Source organism: Haemorhous mexicanus, chromosome 1, assembly GCF_027477595.1.
Source record: "Haemorhous mexicanus isolate bHaeMex1 chromosome 1, bHaeMex1.pri, whole genome shotgun sequence".
In the NCBI taxonomy this organism is placed as follows: domain Eukaryota; kingdom Metazoa; phylum Chordata; class Aves; order Passeriformes; family Fringillidae; genus Haemorhous; species Haemorhous mexicanus.
In genome coordinates, this window is record NC_082341.1 from 60,959,342 (window position 1) to 60,978,072 (window position 18,731).

At 41.6% G+C, this 18,731-nt stretch overlaps 1 protein-coding gene across 3 annotated transcripts in view; it reads left to right on the top strand.

Annotated features, from left to right (window-relative positions):
* Positions 1–2,537: 2,537 nt before the first annotated feature.
* SLC66A2 (solute carrier family 66 member 2) overlaps positions 2,538–18,731 on the top strand; it is a 67,597-nt gene continuing 51,403 nt past the window's right edge. Inside the window, exons 1-4 of one of the 3 annotated variants that reach the window (XM_059851136.1) lie at positions 2,538–2,624; positions 2,978–3,334; positions 12,248–12,381; positions 16,570–16,623. In XM_059851136.1, coding sequence (XP_059707119.1) covers positions 3,132–3,334; positions 12,248–12,381; positions 16,570–16,623 — 391 coding nt within the window. In that variant the 5' untranslated portion in view covers positions 2,538–2,624; positions 2,978–3,131. The remainder of the gene's footprint in view (positions 2,625–2,977; positions 3,335–12,247; positions 12,382–16,569; positions 16,624–18,731) is intronic. The other 2 variants (XM_059851144.1, XM_059851155.1) reach the window with 2 other exon arrangements.

The window sequence follows — 18,731 nt, forward strand, 5'->3', positions numbered from 1 at the left end:
ATTTTGCCAGTTTGTGTGAAAAAATAAATACACCTGTCCTTTTTCTCCTCACTTGAAACAGAGGACTGCTGTCTGGCAGTGAAGCAGTACTCTTTCTAGGGTAGGCTCTGCTTTTACATCAAGAGGGCAGTCCTTCTGAGCTCCCTCTCAGTTACTGTCTCCCAGAGAAAGAAGTCTGCTTTCATATGAAGCCTCACAAGGCTCATTCTTGTGTGACTGCACTCAGACCTGCAGGTTGCGGAACTTTTCCTTGATGATGCAAGACTCTCTCTCTCCAATCACCTGTAATCACCTCAGGTTTAGATAAATTTCTTCCAGCACACTCTCCTGCTGGAGTCTTGCTGGGTCTGCTGTGGTTGGGTGATCCTGTACCTGGCAGGATGCTACGCTGGAGGCAGCAAGCACCTCAGGATGGCACCACTACCAAGAAAACCTGAGCCTGGCTTTTTAGATATCCTGAGACCTGAAAGGTCCCTTCCTGATGCTGGCAGCTACTCAGCCCGAGGAGTTCAGCCAGCCTGTCATTCCTCCTACTCAGTGTCTGGTGTCACTGGTCAGTTTAGCTGACATCCATGGATTAACTCCTGAACAACTAGGATGTTTTTAGTGACCAGAACTGAATTGTGTTCACACAGCAATGTGCTGTAATGCAGAGTTTTTACCTTTACAGTTTCAAGTAAGGGAAAACAACCTAAATTTAGGCAGTTGTCTGCTTCCAGTTAAGTATTTTAGAATCTGAATATTGTATACGATTTGTTATTGAATAGACTTAAGTGTATCCTGGAATAATTCTGAAAGCTAACCTGGAGATCTGGTGGCAGCTTGGATAGTTTCGTCTTCTTAGGTAACCATTACTTTAAAATACCTGTTTTCTCAAGACAATTTCTTCATGATTTCTCAAAATACATATTTAAATGAAAAAAAATGGACTTTCTAATCTGGGCTACTCCTATTTTCAACTTGCAATTTGTTTAGACCATTGTGCTTAAGGAAAAATAATGTGCTAAGGGCTCCAAGGAAAGCATGTAAAGAAGTTGGCATAACTGCCTGATGATAATGCATATGTGAAACACGAAATACGAACCATTAAATAATAAAATGTTTTAAATAATGCAGTTTATACATAATTTGGTTGTTATAGTGTCTCTGAGTGAGTCAGATGCGATGACATCAGGAACTTCAGGATCCTCATCCAAAAGTCAGAGTTCATAACATCCACTATGTATTTTTAACTTCAGCAATCAAACTGTCAACTCTCTATAATGGAATTGAGCTTTGTTCAAGTAGCAGAGCTGCTACGTCCTTGTAGGAAAGCTAAGTCTCAATGTTATCACTGGTCACCTGATCTACATAGGAGGCTGTGTTGGATATTTGTGTGATGGTACTCCAAGAATGTCTTTGACAAATACATTCAGTGGTAATGTGCAGGTTCATGTGCTCGTATGCTGCAAGAATTGCCCAGTGGAAGAAATGGTTGCAGTTGAGCAAGGTGCTGCTATGCAGGAAGTAAACAAAAGGCTTCTGATATCCTGAAACTAACATTTCTATTTTTAATTCAGCTCTTTTCCCTTTTAACACTCACAAAAACCTTTTGCAGTTGCTGCTATAGGACACAAAATCATACATCACTCAGATGCAGGAAAATCCATCTCATTTCCTACCTGTTGGATGAGCAGCAGGGGATGAGCAGCCTTCCTTCTACTAATAAGATAGAAGGAAGCATGTCTGGGATAGCAATATGGGGAGTCCAAGGAACAAGCTTTGAGGACAGCTGTGTAGCCACTTGGATGCATGGTGGATGATCCATCCTTTTCAGTGTGGCTGAAGGAGGTGGATGCAGTGTGCACGCTGTTATTCTCCACACAACACCTGTGTGCAGCACTTGTCCTCTCCTGGCCCAGTGCAAGCAGCAGTAGAGGCTCCCTGGTCGCTTTGGGTCTGCCCTACTTTGGGTAGAAGATGCATGATTTCCCTCCCCAGCCACTGCAATTCAGAGAGCCACAGAAATCACAGAATCATAGAATGGTTTGGGTTGGAGGGCACCTTAAAGACCATCTAGTTCCAACCTCGCTGCCATGGACACCTTTCATTAGGCCAGGCTGCTCAGAGCCCCAGTCCAGCCTGGCCTGGAACGCTCGCAGGGATGGAACAGCCACAGCTTCTCTGGACAACCTGTTCCAGTGCCTCACCACCCTCAAAGCAAAGACTTTCTTCCTAGTATCTAATCTAAATCTACTCCCTTTCAGTTTGAAGCCGTTCCCCCTTGTCCACGAGGCACGACGGAATTTTCCGTAACTCCAGGGGAGCAGGACCCGGGGCGGTGGCTCAGCGCAGCCCGAGGAGGAGAAGACGCCCCGGTGCGCCCGGGGGAGCTGAGCCCCCTCCGGCACCGAGTCGCCCACGGTGCCCCGGTGCGACCCACCGCGTCCCAGTACCGCGGTGGAAAGGGGAGGAGGGCCCGGGCCCGGCGCCGCCGCTCCCCGCCGGAGGAAGGGGCGGCCCCGGCGCTCATTGGCGGAGGCGGGGCCGCTCCCGGTGCGTCACGGGCCGCCCCGGCCGCCGCTGCCCGCCCGCGGAGCGGCGCCGGGGGATGGAGGCGGCGGCGGCCGGAGCTCGGGGAGCAGGTGCGGGGCGGGCGGCCGTGCCTGCCCGCGGGGCGGGAAGAGCGCGGGTGGGCCGGGGAGGCGGAGGAGCCCCCTCGGAGACACGACCCGGGGGCCGGGCGGGGGTGGCGGCGGAGCCGCGTGTCCGCGCCCTGCCCGGCCGCTCTCAGCGATGGAGCGGCGCGGCTGCCGTGCCGGGGCCGGGCTTCCCCTATGGGGCGCCAGGCTGGGACTGGGGCCGGCGCTGAGGCTGGAGCGGGGGCGGCCCCGACCCGCCCGCGGCAGGGCGGTGGTCCGGGCTCGCCAGCGCCTGGCTGGCAGCGGCCGGAGCCGCCCTCGGCAGAGCCAGGCTCACGCCCCATCCCTTTCCCCAGGTCCGGGCCCAGCGTGAGAGGGCGCAGTCATGGTGCCGCATCCCGGCCAGGAGCCCGCCCGTGGCTAGAGCCGGCCCCGGCCGGAGAGCTGCGGCGGGACACCCTCAGCCTGAGGGCATCCCTCAGCCTGAGCGCCTCCCCGCGCGCCCCCGGCATGGAGCCGGGCGGCCTGGAGTGGCTGCTGGTGCCCGTGCAGCAGCTGGTGTCGTGGGTCATCGCGGGGACCATGGTGTTCGGCGGCGTCGTGCCCTACATCCCCCAGTACCGGGACATTCGGCGCACCCAGAACGCGGAGGGCTTCTCCACCTACGTCTGCCTGGTGCTGCTGGTCGCAAACATTCTGCGCATACTTTTTTGGTAAGTTGGCTGTGTTTCCGCTCAGTTCTGAAGGTTCCTGCTTGTTTGCCAGGTGTAAAGATTTGATTGGAATGTTTGAAGAAATAATGTTTTCCGTACGTTTTCACTTCTCATGAAAATCTAAATGCTGTCTTTCCATCAGTGTATTTTTGTTAAGTAGAGTGAACTGGGCTGGGGAGCATGGTCTGTTTCCCTTGCCAGATCTGATTATCAGCACTCTGATTTCCAAGGTGAAACTTTTTAACTTGTTGGTAAAGAGGTTTATGCTAAGTCAGGTCTTTTTTTCTTGCCGACTGTATTTTGCATTTCTCATGTTCTATCTCCATTTTCAGAATGAAAGCCTCGGTACCACACACTTACTCGAGTGTCTAGTTGGCATTAGAACACTTGCCATATATTCTTGCATTTTCCCAGGATGTTAGCTGGCTTCAGAAGGGGTTCCCTTGTAGATCTTCATGCACAATTACAGGTGAAAATTTTCATTCTTGGAAAAGCAAGGAAAGGATGTGCTGTCTTTCAAAAGCAAATTTCTTTTGCACTCAACACGAGTTTCAGTACTTAAGAGCAAGTTAGTTTCCATATTTCTTGTGGTGGTGGACAAAGAAAATGTTATTACGGCATGATTTCTTTGAATCAGTGTTAGAAATATCTTGCTCATTACTTCTGATTATATAGGTGCTACACCACTGAGAATGTACTTGGGAAACCAAAGATGAAATGGTCTGGGCAATTACTGCAACTAAGGACAGTTATTCTCTGATTCTGTTTTGACTACAGAGTAGTGGTTTTTAATCCATAAAGAGCTGATAGGTAACAAGGCTGCATCTGTTTGTTGGTTTTCAGGTTTTTTTTCAAAGAAACCTCCTCTGACTCTGTATAATGGCTTCCTGGGTTCTGCTACAGCAAAATGCAACATGTAAGTGCTGTGCTGGAGTGGAAAACAGGAGACCCTTTCTTGGCACCACAAGCTGGCAGTCACACAGAGGAGGAGTCATCACTAGAACAGAGCTACTTGTTGCATTGGAACTGTGTTTTCCTGGGGAGAAGTACATGGAGAAAGCAGAGAGCAGGAGGGAAGTAGAGGAGCTGGCAGGTGGAGGAGAAGTGAAGAGCCTGAGCTGACAGTGTTAGAAAGAGAAATAGTCTAATTTTTGGTTTTACTGGAGGCAGTCAAAATATAGAAATGGCTTACACCTGAATGGAGATGCTGGCAGTTTCTAGGTAACTCAGGTGAGTGCATCTGTTAAGTGAGACTCACACTATGGAAAAACTGAAAGATCTTTAATTTGAATTTTAAGTTCATCTAGTTAAGAGACGTGTGAAAGTATAAATACTGCAAGTAGTGAAAAGTTATAATTTATATCAATATTGAAAGGTTTGTCAATACCTCAAAAGAGAGAGAATGAGTTATATTGATAGGCGTATGTAAGAGTAGTTAAGCCACATGATAGTATCACTCCCTGACATGTAGGCACTGTGTAAGTTCTGGTCACCTTGGAGCTTGGCATGGAATGGCTTCATGCAGGAGCCTGCAGAAATCTTTCTGTCTATACTTGCAATGAATTGTGTCTCTCTTTAGTTCTGCTGAACTAAAAGACAAAAGAGTACTTGCATAATGATAATTCAGTGTTCCTGGGAGAGGATATTTTGCTTGTCTGCCTAAAAAATCAGGCATCCCTGGTAGTTGGTTATAAGCACCAGTAAGTCATGAAAACAGCATTGAGGGTGGATGTTATCCTTGGGTATCTGGATGATCAAAGGAAGATCATCATGTGATTCCTGTGAACATTGTGAAAATGCACTCATAGAGCATCTTGGCAAGTCAATTTTTGCATTATTTGGTTAATGTCACCTACGGCCAATGCATTATCTGGGACACAATGCTCCTGATAATGACATAAACAGCAGAATGATTTTAATTGTATATGTAATATTCTTTGGAGGAAATTTGAAAGTTTTTATTTATTTTGTTTTAAATTTAATAAATAATTTAATCCATTCTGGTGCCAGGACAGAATTGTTCCTACAAGTAATTTTGTTCTGTATATAATTTTTTTCCCCAAGTACCACTTGACATCTCCTTCCCTTTAGCAAACCCAGTATTAATCCAAGTCTCCCTTCTGAAAACTCTACTGCCATAAAGCTTCCGGATTCATTTGGTTTCACTTAATTACCTCTGATTATTAAGCATGTGGTTTGAGCCAGAGTAATTTTTTCTGGGCTTCCCCTCCACCCTAATTTAAAAATAAGTACTTAAATTGTTAGGCCTTAAAAACTTACAAATTTTAATAGTGTTGCTTTTCAGGACTTAATTTTTTCCTAGGATGGCTGATGTTTTTATTGTTTTTTACTTGTTTGTTTCATTTTTAACTTCAAAGACACTTCTATTATTTGTTTCTGTTGTTACTTCCAGGTTTTCCCTGAAATTTCATGTATTGAATTTGTGGCTTGCAAGGACAGTCTGTTCCTGCCTGTTTTGCCTTTTATGTCTCTTTATATTTGCTCTTGGGTAGTGCTGGTGTTTCTGTATTTGTGTTACTCATAGCAGGCCCTCCCACGTTTCCCTTTTGGCTTTATTATACTTCCTTCTTCTCAGCTATGGAGACAATTCCTTCACATTCTCTTTGTGGAATGATGGATTCCACAGTTCCTACAACTGAACTTGGTTATTTCAGAGGTTATCCTTTTTTGGTTTAATGCCTAGTTTTGTTGTGGTTCAAGTTTGACCTTTCATCTCTCCTCCAAATAGAGTATTTGCTTCCTAATCTTCTTGGCATGTTTTATGTGTCAGTAGAGTTTCAGCTGGTGAATTGGACTGTGACAGTAGCCAGTGAACAAAGTACTATTTAGATCAAGGATAACAATCCTGTTTCCAGTTACCTGTTCTCACCAATGCTGTTTCTGTGATTCTCACTGTCTTCAGTGGTAAGCCATCTTTTGAAGTCAAGAGGACTCAGTGCAATGCCTCTCTTCCTTGTCATTCTTACATCTAATCACTTAATTTCAAGGTGTTCCCAAAGAGCTTTAGTTTGCTAGGGATGACAATAGCACAGTATCCATTTTTCATGCTTCTCTTTCACACAGTGTCTCAAAATGTCATCTTTAAGGAGCTGTTTCTGCTTTCAGTTCTGTGTATTTGGCCTTGCTGTGTTTCAGCAATGTGCCGGAACTTTGTGTGAAAGGATTGGTCCGGAAGAATGAAGACAGGGTATGGATAGCAATGGGCGTGATTCTTCTTCACTTTATTTATGCATGCATGGCTTTTGTTTAGGAAAAAGAAACTAGAAGTATGGCCATGTTTAAGTCTTTTGCCCTTTCAAAGAGGATTCTTAAAAAAAAAAAAAAAAATAGAAAAGTAGACAGTTTGTGCTTATGACATCATGCAAGGGAGTCTCTGTTTACCAGTGTGAAGAGCAGATTTTGTGCTGTAGTAGATTTTATACCAATTTAACTTTATTTTTAGTAGTAATCTATTGTTACAATTTTATCTAACATATCAAAGCAGTATTTATTTTGGGGTGCCAGTATAGCTGGCAGATATGATTTATGGCTGCATCGACTGCCTCTTTGTTTAGTCATGCCATTGTCAGTTCTGCTTCTCCTGTCTGTCTTCTCCAGCCCCACAGGTCACTGTTTCTCTGGACTGGTTAGCTTGGGGAAAGTGTGCACTGTGGATAGACATGGAGAGGCAGTGCAGAACTCCAGGCCTTTGTAATTGTGGTGGATATGAAAGTGTATGGCCTGCTCCAAAAAAAAACCTGATAGCAATTTTCTTCCCTCTACATTTTTAATTAAACATTTCATTACCATTTTTGATAGCTTTTGCCTTATGTCTTATTATACGTTCTTGAGTTAGCTCTGTGTTCTTGCTCAAGGGATACCCTGAGCTTTGAGGTGATTAATTAATCTGTTTAAGGTGTCCCAGGCTGTTTGGAAGTTATGGGATGGCTCCAGAGTTCCCTGTGGCACTAGACCAAGGTGCACACATCATCTGGGTTCGTGTGGCTGCCAGCTGAGTAGCTTTGCATTGTCATGATGGAGAACAGGAATGAGAAGGCGGGTGAGAGTTGTGTAATCAGTAGGGGGTGGAGGATGCAGCAAAACTTACTTGTGAGTTCTCCCTCTCTACCCCCTCTCTTTCTTTGCCCTTTCTTTTTTAAAACAGAGCTTATAAAGAGATAAATTACAATTTCTTCTAATATTAAAATGAGAATAAATAGCTAGAGGAAAAGGAACTGTAGATTTCTTAGAAATCAGCATAGACATTTTTATATATATCTTGACCAAGTGCAGCCAAAAGTACTTCTGTTGCCTGCTATCCCCAGAACTTTTTTGGGATTTTTTTTTTTTTTCAGTTTTATATTTTGTAAAATGGATGTCATTATATAATAGGTTTGAGTATTTGCCAAGAAGACAATGTTCTTTCCAAAGGGAGTAAGGAATCCCTTGCAATTCCAAGGGACACTGTCCTAAAAACTCATACAGCAGTGCCACAGAAATCCAAAACCAGAAAATAATACCATCCAGTTTTGGAGTTGTTCTCACAAAATAGTTGCTGTAAGGCAAACTGTGGGAACAAATTCTGACAGCCAGGGACAGGATGGAGACTATGGACTGTTATTTTTGATCATAGGTAACCCTCTACCTATTCCACATCAGTTGACCTGAAACACAAAGTCTTCTTAAAACAGCAATATCAATAGAGCTCAGAGCTGTCTTTGCTGGAGTCAATGGAGTAAGCTCCCTGTTTAAGAATAGAGGTTTAGATACTCGAGTATGGAGCTGGAGGTAATTTACAGAGAAATGGTGAACTTGCTCTTGTCAGGGGTAGGTTCCTAGGTATTTATTGTGCTGTAACATCTACAGTGCTACCTGTGGACCAAGTCCCTTCTGTCTTGTGCAGCTTTGGCTTTGGAAAGCAAAGCAGTGAAGTCTGTAAGATTTTCTGTGAGAAAGAGAAACTTGTGCTTTTAAGGCTTCTGTTACTAAAATGGATCTTGCCAGTTTTTACCATGTGTGGCATGTGGGATGATGCTATGAATCAACCTGATAGAATGACTACAACTTTGAAAGATTGCCTTACGTATGGCCTGCTGGTGGAATCTTGCTCAGATATTGAGAGCAAAAGTGTTATGCAATCCCTCCTCCTTTGTATAAGTGCCACAGAGCAGGGATAAGATGTGCTACTTTTTTATGCAGAAAGTAAAGTGGAATTTTGTATGCCCAAGTGAGGAGCTTCATTTGGGATGATGCATATAGTCTTGGAAGTTTGCATGCCAAGAGGAACCTTGTATCAAAAGATTCAATTGCAAAACTAGTTTGTTTCTTCTATTTGCTTAAATCCTACAAGTTAAATTCTGTAATTGTGTGGGGTGACTTTCAGGACAGCTGCCGTTCTGCTACCCAGGGCTATATGTCGTGATCCTGGTGGTGTGTGCTGTATCCTGTGTGCTTTCCATGTTGCCTAGAATCTGTAACTTCCTAAAGAGCTGAAAAGCAAACAGCAGATGAAAGCTGAAACAGCATCCAGGAGTGTAGGAGGAAAAAGAGTGATCTGGCTGCACCAAAAGCAGTCAGTTTCTTTTCAAAGATGTCTTAGAAAAAGCGATAAGCAAACCTTTTATGTTTGGTCTAGCTTAGGCTTCTTTTCCACAGTTGGCATTTGCTGTTTCAAGTAGGCCCAGGACTGGAATAGCAGGATTATTGCAGAATTGTATCAATGGAATGACATAGTTTTCTCAATAACTAGTTAGTCTCTGCTCTGGCTTGAACGTGCACTTCTCTTGTCTTCTTCAGCCTGAGCATGCATTAGTCATTTGAAGGCTGTGGAAACACTAATAACAACTAATAACGTGTAAGCCACTCCCCCTGCTTTATCTGCATATTTGACTAGTACAGGAAATAAAGGGTTCTTTTGTTTTTACAAATGAAGTAAACAATGGAAAAGCTCTTTGTCTCTTTATAGTCTGACATATGAACTCTGAGTTCCTTGAATACTGCAAGTGTCACTGTTCATTTTGTTATACAACACTGTAGTTATGGGATGAAAATGCAGAATAAGGTGGTGACCCCTCAGCCCCAGGACTTCAAAGCTGATCTTTTCCACAAGCCTGTTCTAGTATCCTTAGGCTCTTCACCTTTCTCTCATAAGGTGCTTTAATTACCTTAATGTGCCTCCTCTCCTGTCCCCTGCTCATGCAGAGACAGGAATAATGTCTGTGAGGCAAAAAGGAAACAGAGCATGGAATGGCACGCTTTCCCTGCAGGCCTTACATCCCATAGTGCTCCTGGCTCAAGCTGGCCTGAGGAGTCTTAAACTGGATTAGTGTTGCTTTGGCAGGCCCTGATATTAATGTAAAGTACGGTAAGTAGCTCAGAGTGGTGTTTGTGTCCATGATCCTGAGCAAAATGAGTGTTCTGGCTTTACTTTTACAGCTTCAAGAACCCAGGAATGGTCCTTGACAGTGGTATTCCCTTCAGTCTTGCTGCCCAGGTAGTGTGGTGTAATCCATGTGGTGAAGTTTGCCCTGCCTGTTGGTCTCCGTGGCAGCTGTTTGTTTTCCTGCATATGTGATCTAGTTTAGCGGGTTGTGTTGCCTGCAAGACTCATTCTGGTGTTTGAGGAGATATATTTCACATGAGTATGTTTTATTGTATAACCTTTGTTGTCTTTGACTGGATGGTTGTGAAAAACCCTACAGGTGCTTTGCATTGTTTGAAGTTCCCATAAGAATTTTTAAATTTCTATTTTAACTCTCTTGTGTGTTGTGAGTTTTGTTTTACTTCTTTTCCCACCTAGTGTTTAGGTGGAGAGGGTCTGTAGCAATACTTGAATGTCATGACAAATGGTTGTGATCAGACAAGGCGGTGGCTATGCTTATTTTTGTTTGTAGTGAGTGGGTATTTATACTGCAGGCAGTACTTTTGTGAGGCACCCATTAGTGAATGACCAATAATCTCATCAGCAGGGAGAAGCTAACCTTGCAGTGACCTGTGGCTGGATTTGCTGTCATAATAGCTTCTAACTTGTTGTGCTGCTAGCTCAGTCCCTTTTAAATGCATTACTGTCTTTTTACCTGCAAATACATTTGTAATTGAAGATGGTTTTTCTAAATCTGATGTAAGCTGGTTTATAGTTAACTACTCTATAATTCTTAGTAAGTCTTTCCCATATTTTTTCTCATCCCTGAGTAAGAGACAAATATAATAGTATTGAATTCCAGTAGGTGAGGGGAACTTGGCCACAGTCAGCAACACAGGCTGAGTGAGCTCTGGAATTATGAACCTGGAGCACAGGCTAGGCCAAACTTTTATTGTTTTCCTCTTCATTTTGAACTAGTGCAGTGAAAGCCTTATTCAGAGCACACGCTGCCTATGATTATGCTTATCAGCTGTGTTCTTTATTTCCTTCCTCGTAGTGTCCTCAAAATTTGTTACAGTAAAGGCTCCATTGAGGGTATAAGTGGGGGGCTGAAGGTCAGAACTGCTATTCCTGCAGTAGTAACTGGTGGCCCTCTGGCAGTAGCATGCAGCCTCAAGGAGTTGTACTTTTCCTCAGCTGTATGCCATTAGGCAGGAAATACTTGGCTGTTTTCACTGATGTGAGCTGCTTGGCTCTTCTGCACACGATTTCCAAGGAAGCTAGTCAAGGACTTTCCACTCTCTGTCCTGTTCCTTGTTAGTTGACTCATAACAAAAATTCTCTCTGGTGAAATGGCGGCAGTGGAAACACAGTAGTGTCAGACAGCATGATGGTGAACCTAGCTGGTTTTTACTAGCATGGACCTCAGCTGTAAAAGTAGCCCAAGTGTAACAAATTCCATTTTGTCAGGGTGCTGTAAAACAGGAGCTTTCAAGAGAAGAGGGCAATAATTGCCGTGCCTTTGAGGCTTGGGACTTGGTCAACATGATGTGGTGGAAGATTGACCTTAGTAACTGTGCTTTTAGGAAATTCAGAAAGCCTGTGTGCCTCATGGTGCAGGTGAGGGAGCTGGGGAGCACAGCAATGTATTCTGACCAAATCACTTTCTCAGCATCTCTGTCTTCAAGGCATAAAACCTGGCAGAACCGAGCACAGAGAAGCAGCTCACTGTGATGTGTGTGACACCTTCCTGTTGTAAATGCAATATATTTCCACCCTTAACCCCTTATGCACTTACTGAGTGTGTGGTGAGGATTGCTGAGCTTTCATCAAGTGATGTTGGAAGAGCATTACTGATCTCCACTGAAGGATTCTCCTTTTCTTACAGCAGAATCTTGTGCAATCACTTAAGAGTAAGCTCTTCAGTCAGGACTGGCTACAATCCAAGTTCACCCTCTCTGTTGTATGAAGGAAGTGCACGGAAGCTCCCATGACATGTCATCTGTACTTCCTTACTTCCCCCATTCTTCGTTCAAATAAGGCAAAAATTTATTAAATAGTTGGTTGTTCTGCAGACCTGACTTTTCCACTCAGATGTCTAGATAGGGCTGTGGGTATTTATTTCTTTATAGAGCAAGTGCTGTTGTTTTTATGACTTAAAAATGGAAAATTGAGAAAGGGAAGTTTTGCACAGAATTCCATGTGAAATCTTTGGAGTGTGTGTGTGGAGAGCACACGTAACTGGTGTTAATGTGGCATAACTCTCTGGTCTCTCTGTACTGACTGCTTAATGAATGCGAGTCTCCTTTCAAAACAATAGGTTGGCTGCTGGCTTTTGAAGCAAAGACTCAAGCTTCTCTCTTCAGCACCTCTAGGATCAGTCCATTGGGATGTTGAAATGAGGTTCTCAGATGCTTCTGCTCTGAGCTCCTGTATGGGCAGCTAGGTCTGTCTGGTGACTCTGACTTCCTAAGCCTTCCATACCTGTTACTGTTAGCATTTTTTTTTTGCAGGTGCTTAGATGTTTTACCTACTTTCTTTTCCTTTTTTAGGTTTGGAAGGCGTTTTGAATCCCCTCTTTTGTGGCAGAGCATTATCATGATCATTACAATGTTACTGATGCTGAAACTGTGCACTGAAATTCGTGTGTCCAATGAGCTGAACGTCAAACGCCGCTCTTTTGCAGGTCAGTGATGGGAATTGGCTTTTTTAGGATAAATATCTCTGAAAATATGGTGTGCTCTACTTTCAGTACAAAAGTTCTGTGTTGCACTCCAGTCTCCCCACTGTAGCACTTTCTGAACTTTTTTTTGAAGATGCTTATTTTCCAGATAAAAATGTACAGCTGAAATTTTATTTCAGACAGGTCTCGGTTCAGTCTAGAAATTGGAATTCTCCCTAATATTTCACACCGCATTCTGAATATAGAGCTGGTTGTTATGTTATTGTGCTAGCCTGGATTTTTTAAAATATCTTGGCTGAAGTATTTTCTTCTGCTGTATTTTTTACCAAGTTCTTAGTTATGATCTTAGGCTATTATCTAAATGCTGTAATTGCAAACATTTGCTTTTGTAGATAATGATTTTCTATTTACTTGGAGTTACTGACCGTCAAGAAGCCAGGTGCTTCTTACCATGGTTGCAAAACTAGCTCTCTTTGGCTTTAGTGAGATTAGTTGGGATTTATGGGAATTTTCTCATATTTTTTATTTTGGTTAATTTTGATAATTTCAGTTGGGACAGACTATTATTCTGTTTAATAAAATGTTCAGTCTTTGTGCACAGTCCTTGTTTTTTTCCCTGCAGATAAGAAATCTGAGGTGGGTAGATTTTTGTTTCTCTGTGTTGACTTTGACTTACAACATTTTATATAACAGCTTATTACCAACAAGAACAGAATTAACACTGTCAGCTTTCTGTCAGTTGTTTTGCCATTAAGGATGTATAATTTATTCTCTCCATCTGTTCTCTTCCACACTCCCTAGTAATTGAGGGTCTGATCCAATTCCAGATATCCACAGCCATCATTAGAAGGCAGCAGCTCCTGGCTGTGCAGTAGGGTAATTTATCTAATAGCTAAGGAGGCTACTTCCATTCCTGCTCATTGTGGAGTGTAGTGAGAAACTATTCAGGTAAGTGAATTCATGTGGAAGAGGAGCTGCAATCCAGTTTCCAAACACAAGCTGCTGTGTTCACAGGGATTTTCAGTCTGGCAGGATGAATGACTTAAAAACTGATTTCAGCCAGATTCAGCAGCAGGTAAAATCCAGGAAGTGTTTGGGAGGGGCATGTATGCTTTCTTTCTCCTCTGCTGTTTGTGCTAGCGTTTTGTGGTGTGACAGAGAGGTTTCTCTGTTTGCCCTTTCTGAGAGGAAGTTGTTCTTGTGCACATTTACACACACACTCTTGCAGGCTCCTTCAGTAACCTTTGGACAGAAAAGGGAGGCTCTTCAGTTTAATATATGGTGCTCTTTAAGCAACTCTCCGTGAAAGACATACAGTCTCCTAAGGGGTAATCAGTCCTTCCCTTGACAGATGATAGAAACTCTTTAAGGTTGCGTTGTATTATATAAACCTTTTTCCTAAAACTCATTTTGTCGTATGGAATTTGCTAGAGAGATGGATTTTTACCTGCTTGTGGTCCTTAATTATTTGTTTTCATAGAAAGGCTTGTGTCTTCCCACAAACACTGAGAATAGTTGGAATATTTTTCTTACATGGGATTGATTTTTAGTAAGGACAACTGTATGATGGCTCAGAATAAACATTCAGATTCATACAAAGCTCCTTTCAAGCTGGACAGAATGATAGGTTTAAAGCACAATACGAGTAGGAGTGAGAACTGTGTTTCTAATCATACACCTAATCTTATCTCTAAAGTTTTATGGTGATCTAGGCAAGCTGATAAGTCTGTGTACTTACTTTCTTTCCTTATAGCTTACTGGGGCAGTGAAGAGCTAGGTTTGAAGTCACTGTTTTTTGCTTAACCTTGCAGAATCCTGAGGGAAGGTACAGCATTTCTGTATGATAATATAATTGTTATTTCTCACATGGCTGGTTTTCATTGTAAACGTTTTTCTTTTCTATCCTCCCTTTGAATGTTTCAGCAAAGTAATCCAAAATATTTAGAAAGAATAGAATATTTCAGTGGAAGGGAGTTTTCTGTTTTTTTAGATTATTGTTAAATGTGGTATTTCTTCCAAATGGCAGAAGTATATTTTTACCAGTGTGTTTTCAGTTATATGGGAATTGCTTTTTTTCCTTTTGTTTCTATTTTTCTCACAAATTAGATCTCTTAAGTAATAACTAGTTCAGAAATAATCTGCTTCCTATCTTGAAGCATTAAGAAGCAATCTCTTCAAATCCTGACAAGCTTCTTCTGTATTCCTTATCATGTTTTGTAGTGTTACTGGCTTAAAATACCCAAAATGTCAATAGCTGTTCAGAACATATAGTCGTTCAGTCAATTTGCTTCTACTTGGATATGTAGGATAACTATCATAGCATGAGAAATGCAATCTCCCTAGATTTTCTAGTAATGTTATTTTTTTAGATTTTTTCTTTTTTTTTTTTTTTTTTTTTACTCTCTACATAGAGAACTTAAAAAGATTATGTGAGTTTTCTTAAATTTTTTTCCCTTCTCACAGTTACTTCTCAATTATGGGATTTTTTCCCCCCACTCACTTTTAGTATTGCAAAATAAAATTAGGTTGAAAGTGGTGCAACCCATCTTGTGCTGTTGCTGCCTTCTCTGATTTTTTGTTTTGGATACAGAGACTTTATCCTTCAGTACATACCTATCGAAAACAGAGCAAATGCTGTTCATATGCTGTTCTATTACTTTATTTTTTTTTTTTTAACTTGGACTGTGTAGCCTGTGTTTAACAATTCAGGTTGGGGAAAGCCAGCACCCATCAGGCAAAATACAAAACTAACAGATACCCCAATTTGATTTTAAAATCTCCAGTGATAGGACAGTTCTCTCCCCTGCATGAGAATGCTTTGAAAACTACACTGGGTCCTCAGGTGAAATCAGCAAGCATGAGCAACAGCTTTTTGTCTTTTATCTTGTATTTAACATTACTGCATCTTAAGTGCTCTAATGCAGATCTTCTGGTACCATTGTTGAGGTAACAGTAGTTTTCCATATTTGTTCCCAAGTTTTAAAGCTGTGTCTGTGGAGCCGTATGTATGCTGCATTGTTGGCTCAGTACAGAAAGGGCCAGGCTTCTTGTTAATTTTGTTGTTGGTGTTTTTGTTCAAAGTATTGTAATATTTTGGGGCATGATGGTGCTACCATGCTAAAGAGCTGAGTATTGAAATACAAAATGTGGATTTGCTATGTCTTTACTCAAGAACCAAGAGGTGGCTGAAGCAAAATTGTCACAGGTACAGACAGCTGAAAACATCTGGTTACTTTTGGGATGTTGGTGGGCCAGAGCGGTTTCTTCATATTCTTGGAAAGACAGACACTCTCCCTAGATCAGTCTCCCACCTCTCTCTTACAAAGATTCTAGTAGTGCCCAGGACGTTGTGACAGGTTTTGACCCCCTTGAATGTATGAACTATACTGAATTCCAGTGGACAATATTTGTTGAAAGGAGACTCTTGGACATCTCTCCGTACTTGTGCAGCCCAAGCTCCACAAGTAGAACATTAAATCCTGTGTTTTTACATTATTTCCTCTTGTCATTCATCCAGTTTTGTTGGTTGACTTATTCTCTTATATAACTTGTACCTTACTATAGCACTCTGATCCTTTGAGGAGCTTTGGTTTTGGCCCTGGAAAACTCTCTTGTGGAATATGTGGTTTTCAACTGGCAGAGGAAGGTTAGAGTGGAAAAGGTTTAACATGCAGCATGGTTGCAGATGAGGTCTGTTCTCTCCTTCTTCTTGTTGGGCTTTGTGACAGTATTTTTGAATAGCATTTTCCACCAGAGGCAAGGTAATTACTGTCTCAGCTGTTAATACATACATATCCACACAACCAGTGTTGCTGAGGTAACAGGTTGTTTTCTCTGATCATGAAAAGTTAGAATTTGCTGTCTAAAGTAATAATCAAGCTGCCTGTTTAATTGTTTTTTAAGCCTTTATTTTCCCCTCATAGGTACACTGCTTGTTGGGATGTCCACTGTGACTGTTCTGGGACTTCCTACTGCTCAGTCCTATTTTAACATTGTGGGGTGGGAGGCTTATAGAAAGCACGGGGACTAAAATTTCTGTCATGTTTTGGTCTGGCTATTATTTTTTAATGAATAAAATGTACTAACTGACTAAACTGTAACTCAAATAACCACTGTTGCATTTAATCATAAAAGTCTGTTTGTCTTTCCTTTCTTTTTTTTTTTTTTCCCTTCAACTCTTTTTTTATGTAGCTGCAGATAGTAAGGATGAAGAAATCAAAGCACCTCCCAAGAGATCCTATCTGGGTATGTACTGTACAAACCCATTCTGCCTGAAGTTTTCCCCTTAACCACATATTTCATGATTTGCTACTTTTTGTCATCATTTTTGGAAATAATTGCATGATCATTTCTGTAGAGAATGTTTGCATTACCTTTTCTTGACATACTAAAACCTGGTGTCTGTTTTTTTGTTTGGTTTTTTTTTTAAATTTTTAACCTGCCCACTTATAACTTTCATGGAAAAGAGGAAAAGATGCTTTCAGCTCCATTTCAGAAACCAATTCTTTGATGGCAGTTGAATTGACCACATTGTGTGTCTTCCTTACTCCTTCCCCAAGCTGGACAAACAAAATAGAGATTCACCTCTTCAGGCTCAGTTGGCCTTTTTTCAGCTCTAATGCTGGAGGAAACTATGAAATATACAGCAGTATCTTTCAGCAGATATTTCACTTTGATATTAAAGCAAAGTGCCTGCATCGTTGTGAATATTCCTCTCTTTTTCATTATAGAGCAGCCTCAAAATTGCTATTTGGGAATTAGTAATGCCCAAGGTCAGAGCTTCCAGTCCTCAGTTTCCAAGCTGGAATCTTAGTTGTTTAATTTACCTAAGGAACAAGAAATATTAGGTGCAAACCAGCCTTGCAGTACTTTTTCCACTCTTAATAGTTTGGAATGCCAGTTTTAGTCAAGTAACTGTAGTTTTGTTTTAAATTAGTTGGGGTATTGCATCAGAGAAGTTATGTTGACACAGAAGTTCCCCAAAGTCAACTTTTAGACTGGTTTTACCTGAACTGATTCAGAATCTTCCATTGGTACCAGCTGTGTTCTGTTGCAGTTATTTAGTTAGTGAGAGATCAACTCAACTGGCAATATCCAGGACACTGAAGAACATTACTGTGGCAAAAGGAGAGTCTCTGTATTTCTCAACACACAGTTAATCAAGCTGGAGTTAGCCCTAGGAAACTGCCCAAGAGTGGTATTAACCTGAGTGCTTTCTTGAAGCCATAAGGCCATCCTTGCTTAGGTTAAATAAAACTCTCTTTTAATGATTCATCTTCTGGATCTCCCCTTACAGATTTAGGGGCAAAATCCATGCTTTGGGAAATTTATCAGGTTTTTTTGTCTGATACCAGTATTTTTGCAAAGCACCTTTTCCTTTTGTATTTTCAAAGCATTCTTTTTTCTGGATTTGGTGTCAAACGGTTTTCTTTCTGTTTGTCTCTAACTCCAGTTTGTGTGGTCATTCTCACTGGCTTGCAACACTAACCATTGGAATGTAATGTTTAAGCAGTTATGTCTTCCTTGTGCCTGTATTCCTGTTCTCTTTTACTAGTTTCCAGCAATGTTTTATTTACAGTCTCAGAGCTATAAATAGTTGTCAGCTTCAAGTGGTTAAAATTAAACAGAAATAAGTAACTTAATGCGACCTTTTACTTATTTCAATCAATTTTTTTCCTCGTCCTATTCAGTTAAAAAGTAATTTGTTGGTAGTTTGATAGCTTAAAAAGATGTAGAATAAAGCACCACACATCTTAATCCAGCTGGTCTAAGTCTGAAACATTTGGTTAATAGGTATTACTTGAGCTTTGTTTTGGAGTGGCTTAGCAAAATGGGATGAATTGAATTATTGCTAAGAAACGAGGCAGCCTTACACTACTGCTCTGAAGTTTAAAGACTGGGTGGGCAAGTTAGTAATATGACAATTCTCACTGCTATAAAGAAATTAGAAATATTTCGAGCTGTTTGTGTATAATGTGCATACTAAAGTGTGTGCTGGTGCTATTAAGAGTGGGGTGCACGTGCTGTGTGTCACAGCCTATGTCATACTCAATTTACATAGGGCTTAACTGAGCTGTACCCTGCAGTGCTGTGCTTTGCTACAGCTCTGGGGAAGCTCACTTAGAGATTAGCTGAGGGGAATATTTGCCATACTTTCATGTGCTAGTGCATTCTCATTATGTCCTTCAATGAGTTTTAATTAAAACTTCTGCTCAGGAAGAACATACTGTTTTTTAATTTCCTTTAAATAGTTGAGTGGTGTAAAAACTTTTTCAATGTGTTTTTAGGCTTCAGAAATTATAATATTACTTTCTTTTTCTGGTCATGTAGTAAATTGTCTGTAAATGAAGATG